General features: G+C 47.3%; 2 protein-coding genes across 2 annotated transcripts in view; both read right to left on the reverse strand.

The window, feature by feature from the left end:
* T265_02034 (hypothetical protein) overlaps positions 1-3,500 on the reverse strand; it is a gene marked incomplete at both ends in the record, with an annotated part of 14,237 nt that extends 10,737 nt beyond the window's left edge. Inside the window, one exon of the mRNA XM_009166182.1 lies at positions 3,420-3,500. The remainder of the gene's footprint in view (positions 1-3,419) is intronic.
* Positions 3,501-8,247: 4,747 nt separating this feature from the next.
* T265_02035 (hypothetical protein) overlaps positions 8,248-9,572 on the reverse strand; it is a gene marked incomplete at both ends in the record, with an annotated part of 8,741 nt that continues 7,416 nt past the window's right edge. The window contains one exon of the mRNA XM_009166183.1: positions 8,248-8,404. Within this exon, the coding sequence (XP_009164447.1) occupies positions 8,248-8,404 (157 nt within the window). The remainder of the gene's footprint in view (positions 8,405-9,572) is intronic.

Genomic DNA, 9,572 nt, shown 5'->3' on the forward strand with positions numbered 1-9,572 from the left:
CCTTCTGTGGTGCCACATTCATTGCGCGCCCCTTTTTTGAAAACGGGCACTATCACCGATTCTCCCCAGTTGTCTGGGACAGACTCCTTTTCCCAAATGCAAGCAAACAAATCGGACAAGCACTGACTGAGGACTTCACCCCCATCTTTGAACAGGGCGGGTAGGAGGTCATCCGGACCAGGAGCTCGGTGGCAATTGGGAGAACATATGCAGTCGTAAACCTCCGAGGCCGTAGGCGGTCCCACTTTCACCGTCCAGGGTTCTATTTCACCGGCTCTAGGTGGGTGCCGGCTAGTGGTCACGACAGTTGTTGTTCGAAGTATTCAGCTCATCGGTCGAGGCGTTCTTCCCTATTCGAGATGGTCGTTCCATTCTGATGCTTCATGGTTTCACTCACAGGTGGTTTCCGGAGACCGGTCGCACGGATCAACTGAAATAATCTCCGGGCATTACCGGCTTTCTGTGTCCACCATACTTCACGGCCGGCTCGCACGGTCACTTTCACTTGACGTCTGATAACTCCTCGCAACGGTTTATGCTCGGGACCGGCTGGGGTATTTTTCCGGGCCGGCGCCGCCGTTCGGTCGGATATCCAGTGCTTGGGCGCGCCTGGTTGGGTCACGCCACAGGCAAAATTCCCAGCACTATGCAAAGAGGTGACAATCTCGTCCCACTATGAGTCCACATCTGATGGTGGAGCATTCGGAAGAGACTCTAGAAGATGACCCTGGGAGATTCGTCTAACATCCGGATCTACCAGTCTCTCAGTTGCCAAGCGATTTATCCGCACCTTCGCGGCCCAGGGAAATGCAGAGAGAAGCGATTCCGGACGAGCGCGTGGTCAGAGTCCAGAAATGTGTTCCAAAACGACCGACAGTCGGTCATCGATCCGCGCCATCGGTGACTGATGGCAATGTGGTCGATTTGAGTTTGTGGCCGGTATGCCCTTGGAGGACATCATGTGGCCAGACGACTTCGGCTATTTCGGAAGTTCGTATTGCGTAAAAACAGCCTGCGATCAGCACACAGGTGAAGCAACCGTTCCCCATCGTACGTACGTACTAAGTCCAATTCATGTCGACCTCCTAATTGAGTCTCAGATTCGCTAAGCCACTTGTGAATTCATATCTCCGGCAACCAACACGATGTCTGAGCTTTTAGCTCGCCACAGCAGGTCATTTAGGGCGTCGTAAAACCTGTCTTTGACAGCATCGGAGCTACAGGCAGTTGGGGCGTACGCGGACAAGATGAACAGACACCTATCAACTTGCCGCTTGTGAGACTCCTTCACAGATATCGCCAGATTAATCGCACAGAGGCGACTATCAACAGGTATCCAGTCAAGTAAGGATACCTCCGCCCGGTGACTTGGCACGACACCAACCCCTGCACATCCCACCGCAGCAACCTTTGGATCACCAGAGGTGCGCAGCCGGAAGCGAGTGGAGACTGATGGAGCAGTTAACTCAGTCACTGTGCTTGCATCTTGAATTCCCGTTTCCGAGACACAGCACACATCAATGCCAAGCGAGTCCAGTGAGTGCAAGAGCAGCTTGTTGTCCTGTTTGCTTCAGAGTGCGAACATTGAACGCGGCCAGAGTGCGTGACGAACGGAATCATCAGTCCTAAGTGCTAGGCTTACAGGGAGAGAGTTACCAACGCCGTGAGGAGAGGGGGGAGAAAAAGTACGTGAAAGAGAAAGAAGGGAAGCGTCAGCAGTAGTCTGTTTTCGCTTACCTGCCGTTGTATGCAGCAAGTAAGGCGACCCGGCTGATGGCACCACGCGACGGCCGATGTGGCATGAGAGCAATGTTAGTTGTGAATGTCATGGCTGTACGGGGGCTGGGATACTGCTAGGGCGCCCACACCTAGACAGGAGGACGATTAGGGTCCTCAACCAAAGCCTTTGGCTCATAAGCCTAGCCACAAGGCAGCGGTGTTTGGCGGGAAATGCAAACGCATTACCATTTCTACGGAACAAGTCTCCACATGCTCCAACCCCCAACCTAGAAGGCCAGGAGACTGTTCGTCAGACCTCTAACTACTGACCAACCTGGTATGAGAGACTGTGTCACGGGGACACTCCCCAGTATACCTCAATCGATCGTTGAGGTGCGCAAACCGTCACACGACGGAAAGCTCCAGGTCCAGTCTGTGGACAGGCATACAACAAAAACGCTCGTACTGTAGCCTGATACGTAAGTCTCTTGAGATTCCGTGACGTACCACTTTGACGCCATAGGAGTGTCAAATTTGCAAACGCGACCAAAGCCTTGCAGATTCGTGCATTAACCTCATCTGTCACACTAAGACCTGAACTATTGAAAGAAGCACGGAAGCACGAGGGCTGAGATGCTGCCACTTTGCCCAAACCTAGACAGGTAAAGTCGAGAGGCTGGAGTCGGGTTCGAACCTCTGACCTTCCGGTCTAATACCAACTAATACAACTTCCAAGACACGTAAAACGCTCCACAACGTTGAGTGACTGAGGGTCTCACCCCCATCATTCAGACCAGAATATAGGTAGCGCTACTTCGTTGTATCTGGTCGCTGTCCCCGTCTGTTTTATTCATTTGAATTACACGGCACACATTGACTGCAAACATCCAGAAAGCCTCTTTGGAATACGTAGGGCCTCTCGAGTTAGAAACCTTTCATACGCCAGGTTGGATTTCTTTTCCATTTTGGAGATTCGTCATTTTTTCGTACTTGATGGAAGTTAGGTGTCTCAGGACATGATGAAACGTATCGCTAAAACATGATCTACAGGTTACCTTCTATTTTCGTGGTACGTGTTTCTCAGTACATATTGCACTCCCACTGTTCTATGCCTGTTGACCGTTTCGACTGAACCACGCCAACTGACATTGCGCTAGTGTCCATCCGACCAAACTTGCACACTTCTGAGGCGAAGAGGAATCCGAGACATCCTGAGAGTTACGTCAGGAACTAAGTGGTCACTTGCGTCACATCTCGCTAAGTACCTCAAGCAGGTTGTTATCGCACAAAATGGACACAGGAAATGTCGAAGATCAACCGAATACCGGCACACACCTTGCACAGCTGGTCCTACTGCTGAGGATTGCCGATTAACCCCTTGAAATGTTTCGTTTGTTAACTGGCCATATACAAAACCTCGAGGTTTAGATCTAAACCTATCGCACTGTCGTACAGCTGTTCTTTGAGGCCAGAAATACGGAACCTGACACGATCGATCCAGAGCCCTTCTTCTGTACCCTCCTACCGTCGGTCTTCGCTTGTGTCCGCAGAGAATCTGATCGGAATAGTGTAATATGCACGCTATGGAAGCACCAGGGGACAGTGATTCTCCGAAGGCAGGTGTTCGCGACAATTTTTGTGGATGGAAAACAGAAGCAAAGCTCATGAGCCAAACAAGGTTGTACATCACCAATACTTACATATAAATCAATCAAATTGACAGACAACGCATACTACGATAGCCGATCACCACGTGCACCGGACAACGTAATAGTGACCAGCTTAGAACGCAAATACTATGCGCTGATTGGTTGGAACACGAGTCGATCGCGGACTGGCGGAATGGCGTTTGGTTTTGTCGCAAAATGATTCCTCTTCATCCGATGGCCACAAGTGAGTGTCACTGCTCTTTAAGGTCTTTGGGTTAGGCAGTAAGATTTATAGTGCGAATACTCATAAAAGCATCTACAAGTGATTTGAAATGAATCTTAGATGCATGGTGGAGAAAATAACAAGACGAAATTGAAAAATTGTATTATAATGGAGGTACATGCTCCAAGCTTGGAACGTTTGTCATTAAATGTCTGCTGTACAATAATGGGGGAAACAAGAAAATCTATGAGCGCTTTGTAAGTAAGTACTGAATCTCTTCGTATGCGAAGATAGTCTACGGATTCAAGGACTCAGATTGATACACAGGATTAAGGCTTTTGCCATAATTTTCCGGTTCGAGTTTGTTGTTTTCACTCAGTGGCCTCCGTCCGGCTGAAAGGCCCGCGCGAAAAAAGGTTCGTCACCCCCATTTAGGTTCTTAGTACAGAGCAGTAAGCTTGCCAGCACGAAGACTCACATGAAAAAGCGTCTAAAGGTGCTCTGACTTCGCTACAAGACGAGGCGTGCGGGACCGTTGGAGGAAGGTTATTCCATGCGCCAACTACCAGAAACGGGAAAACCGTTCCCAGTTACGTTTTGCCAATATTAGACACAATTAGTTCACTGGGGTATAGTACATGAGAGCAGGGTGTTCCCTGTAGGCTTCAGATACTGCTCAGATACTTCGGATACTGCCCCGCTTCATTCCTTTGAGGAGAAGATATTTGGCTTATTTCTTTGACGATATATAACATGCTAGAATCTAAGGGAAATAGATCAAGGACCTCACGACGTCTTGCAATGTCAGCGGAGTTGGGCCGGTAACTATCCAGCGCCTAGAAGTCCGTGCGAACAATGCGCGAAAATGTAACAAGTCTTCTGCGCTGCAGCGAGAAACCATTGGTGTTTTTTGCTCTATGCCGTTTTTGCCTTTCTGTTGTAACAGACAAGGCATGCGTGAGATTGACTCATCTGGGTTCCCGATGAGCCCACCGCCAAAACCGCATGGATATGCAAATGAGTGTATTTTGCTAAGAGGAAAATGATTATTGTGGTGTTTTTTCATGAGGCTAAAGACGGCATGTATAAGATTGTTATTGAGGCCTACTGCTCTTTTGCCCATAATCCACCACAGACATACAACCGAAAAAGATATGTGATTCACTGTGCAGCCTGCCAACACTTTCAGTTTCACTGAAAACCTTTTTGCTGGTGCCATGGGTAAATTCAGTATGCTATCACTTCCTGGCACCATATAGGGGCAACAAACCGCCAAATATCGTTTGGTTGGTGAACTTGCTTTGGTGCCCCTAACTAAGCTTTTTCGGGGTAGCCCATCGGCAATTCGGCGATTTGGCTTTGTTTTAACTCAGCCATCCTATCTATACCACCTTAACCAGGCGAACGGAAAGGCGGAGCATTATGAACCACCTATTCCAGTTGCGCCGCTATGCTCACATGTCCGAGCCCGTAAACGAAATCACATGATCTTCACACGCTCACAAACAAGCGGGAGAGCATTTATGTGCACATTCACGCAAGAGTGAAACTTGCATGTTGGGTTGAAGACGATCTGGTTGTTCTGCTGTACCTCGATCCTTTGAGTCAAAACGCTGACGTAGAAGGCTATGGGATGATGTAGGTTTTGTGATACCCAACTTCCCGCAAGGGAAGTTTTTGCGGGTTGCGTATAATCAGCCCGTGACTCATTAGCTTAATCTACTTAAGTGCACGAAAATGAGGTACTTCAGGGTCGCGGAGAAAAAGGCATTACATTTCAACTTTCATTGTGGCCATGCACATTAGGCTATTCTGGGTAGCTCCAGACCCCTTGTTCTTAAGTGCCCCGACCCGATCATGCTTCTGCTAGCATGTTGGGGAGTTGGCCTGTTATTGTTATTATCATTATTATTATTACCATTATTAGTCGGTATTTACAGCCGGCTGCCTGGATATCGGATTGTTTAATTTTGTTGCTCACATTTGCTAGCCCGCCCTCCGTCTGGAGCATGAAGAAGCTCAACCCACAGGAACGTGGAGATTGTAGAAATAACGCGTATTTGTACTAAAGAGCTCGCACGGTAAATGATACGGACTGTTTTACGTCATTAATCCATTAAGTTCGTCGTGATACAGTCGAGACTGGGCTCCGTAACGTTGCTCCCCGCTAGTTTTCATGCCATACATGGAAAACAAAACCCATAACTCCAGCCAGCATAGCTCAGACAGACTATCAAACGAACTCACAGTCTAGGTATTCGACTGCGGATGGCGTGGCAAGGAAACAACGTGCGTAATGCTAGGCCTATAAGCGCGATCATAAAACCGGTCAGGTATGAATCGCATGGCTTTATAGGGTGAAATCCTCAACCCACATGCTGCCACATTTTTCATTGTTGCTAGACACGGATATTCTTGACTAAGGCACGTTTGATGGTAAGGTGGCAGCTCGAATACGACCACATGACTGTGTTTAAGAGGGCAATTTTCCTATAATTATATATTTCCGGCATTTGTTGCGATCCACCAGGAGCAAACATTATCAGCCTTAATACGATGTGTGAGTTTCTTCAACACACATCGATCAGTTCTCCATTTTTGTCCCGACAAACGCCCCTCCTTTTCCGAACCGACGTTAACCTGGAATGTCAAACGTCTTCTCAGGAATACAAGAGAATTTAAGAGCTATGGCTGCTCCAACTCTATGGCTTGATGAGTTGATTATAAGAATATGAACGGTTGTAGTGTGCAAGTGGTCGTTCGGGCTGCAGCAAACGTTTCATTCCGTGGAATGTAAGCCAGAACTTGAGTGACCAATCCTACCGCCACATTTTGGTCAGAAACTGGTTCCAGAGATTACCTGGGCGGTGCATGCTAGGTGGAAAAGCTATTCAGCGGCTGATCAAACACCGCCGTTTTAAGTAATGCGGCGTCGAAGGTGGAAGATCAGACAAGGAAGGAGCTGTTTTTCAGTCATACACGAAGCCGTAATACAATCGAATAAGTCCGACACTCCATCAGTATAACAGCGCATTTTGTCCAGAGCATGATGAAGGATCCGTGTTGTAGGTTTTAATCCATGCAACAATCGCGCGCATCACAATGGGTAATGCTGTGAATTTCTCGGCGCGTGTTTTCGCCAATCTTCAACTTCAATTGGCACGTTCCCACAAGTTGGAAAATGAACGTATTATTATTATTTATACGTTGGTAGCAGGACCGATTTCATGGGTTGTATGACGAAATTCATGGTAACATAAACGTTTCTAAACAATCAGGGGAGTAGTAATAAATTTCTAAAACTTCCGCCTTGCCCACTGCGTGGTGGTCGCACATCCGCACGGATCGGCACACAGCTGTCCGAAAGCCACGGTTAGTGCAACCTGTTAACAATTTACCGATTGTATTGATCAGGCACGTTCCAAAGATCAAACTGTAGCATCAGAGAAGGGGAAAGTCACATGCGGTACCGGCATTTTGGTCTGTGACTCAACTTGACATCAGTGCATAAATGACCACCCTCGGTTTCCCACAGAAAAAAACTACTGCGGTACTGCACCTCAATTCCAATGTAGTCTTAGAGTCCCGGCGTCGAATGGGTCAATAAGCCGTATTGTTCAATTTTTATCTCACGTGGGTTCGCACACACCGTCCTTTGGCAAGGTGTACAATTGAAAACGATTAGTACGTCCCACACCCGGGAGTTGCAGCTCTGAAGCTGCAAGAAAACAGGGTTAATAATAACAATAATAATGTTTATTCCCAACTTGTGGGTGGCCTACTGTCTGGCGTGATCATAGTTCTACAGTCAGAGCATGACTGGAGGATTTGTGGGAGTGCGGATTGCACAAAAAGAGGACAAAGTCATTAACAGTGGGGAGTATCCGATGATATAGTAATAATAGATTATTTCCCAACTTGTTAGGAACAATGGGCATGAGGTCCGACTAACTCAATGACTCAGTCGGCTGACATGAACTAAAACTGAAAACCATTGCTGGGCATGAGTGACCTTGGGCGGTTAGGTAAATGACCGGAGTCACAACGAGAAAAAGTGGAGATGGAAATGGGACAATTCAAATTGGGAGCACATGGCAAGTTTTGTCTCAAAAATGTGGTTTAATCTGAAAGTAAGCAGATTCACTGTTAGCACTGTTGTAAGGAAGTCAGGTGCAGGAAGTAGGTTGGATGGGTCAAGTTGCTAATAAGTAGGGTGACCCGAACACCGTATACGGATTTGAATTTGTGGAGAGGGTAAGTCGAGATTGCAGCATAAAACCAAGCTAGCCACATCTGAGTGAAAATTCATTGGGTACGGAAGAGCTCATCCCAGAGACGGAGTCGGATGAAAAATTTGCTCGAAGTTGTGACTACGGGCTTGAGTGGGCGAGGGGTTGCGGTCGAGATTCTGGAGAAAATAGTCGTGGGAGTTGCATCTCACTGGGTATGACAGTGCCATGCCGTCATCGCACTGACATGCTTCGGTTTATGGACTGCCCCGTAACGGCCGCCAAGGGTGCCGCGATCGGAGAAGGGATTCGCAGTTTCCTGGCTAGTTCTGGGTGATACGGAGATTGACACAGAGTCATGTAGATGTAGGCTCACGGATAATTTCCCTTTCGTTGGAGGACCGTGTGAGTGTAGACCGTGGACAAGTCAGTTTGAATGAATAACAGTTCTACGGGGCGTTTGGGCAACTGCAGTCGAGGTCTGAAGCTTGGGAAGAGGGGCAACGATAAAGAGATAGAATGAAAGCAGTATTGTGTGGTGGGTGTCAGGAGGCACAAGATAAAGCGGCATCAGTAGAAAAAATCTGAAAAGGGATGAAAAGAAGTTAAGTGGACCCAGAAAAGTTGGATAGGTTTGCTGATCTAGAAACCAAGTACTAGTTGGACCAGAGTAGGTGCCTAGTTTTAAGAAGGTGAGAACTTTGTCGTCGAGGTAGCTAGCGGGGAGGCTAGCTGTTCGAATAGTTGAAAACGGGCTGCTTACCGAAGTATCATGACATGGGGTCCTTGTTGTACAGAAAGAAGGGTTAATGTGAGCAGTGACAATGGACAAGTAAAAAGCGGACAAGCATTAGGCTACATTACCCAGCTTACAATCAACGTCACGGAGGAAGCTTTTTGGTGAATTTCCACCAGATTTGATTTTTTACGTGCATTTTACAGCACAAGTTTTCCGCTAGTTGTGGCAAAATCTGACATACTAGCGTACGCCACGTTGAGCCTTTAGCGAATTGTACATTTGTTCGCTCCGATCGTCAAATACTTTCCTCGGTTTTTGGACCGTCTGACTGGTTTTCACCACTTTGCGGCCCCTAGAGTACACTGGGCGCTGAACTATGTATTGTATCCGGTGCGGGGCTTTCTTGCTTGCATGCAATACTCGCGCGGACGCTCAGATAACTCACGAGGCCCACGTTACGCCACTTCTTGAATACGTGAAACAAGTTGTTTAAGCAGAAAACAAGCAAAACCTTCTCCTTTGAGCGTGTCATACGAGGTGCTACGTGGATCGCTGTTGACCTGAAATGCGTACATTAATACCAAGTCTCAGAGGAATTGGTTTCTCTCCTAGAAACTAGGTGCATCCTTTGGAGCCTTGCACTTATTTTGGCGTTCATTAAACAGGGTTTATGATCCAAAGACGGATCCGGAATTATTCTTTAAAGTCATAGTTTGAACGGATAAAACGTTTACACAACAGCGCATGACGGTATACATTCGTTAACTAATGTCTCCCCAAACAGTCACAGGTTTGCTAAAAATTCAAGCCCTACTTTAGGCGCAGGGTTAATAATTTTAGTGCAGGCCCTGACATAGCGGGATCATTCTACTGGGGCGACAGAAAGATTCCACGGAAGGATTCACCACATTTCTCCTTTATTGCATTTGGAAAGTGAATGCAAATATTTTTCGTTCGAAATCGGTTTCGTTTTTCCCTCGTGCAAATTCGTGGAAATTTTTTTCGTTTCGTTG

Source organism: Opisthorchis viverrini, assembly GCF_000715545.1.
Source record: "Opisthorchis viverrini unplaced genomic scaffold opera_v5_23, whole genome shotgun sequence".
Classification (NCBI taxonomy): domain Eukaryota; kingdom Metazoa; phylum Platyhelminthes; class Trematoda; order Opisthorchiida; family Opisthorchiidae; genus Opisthorchis; species Opisthorchis viverrini.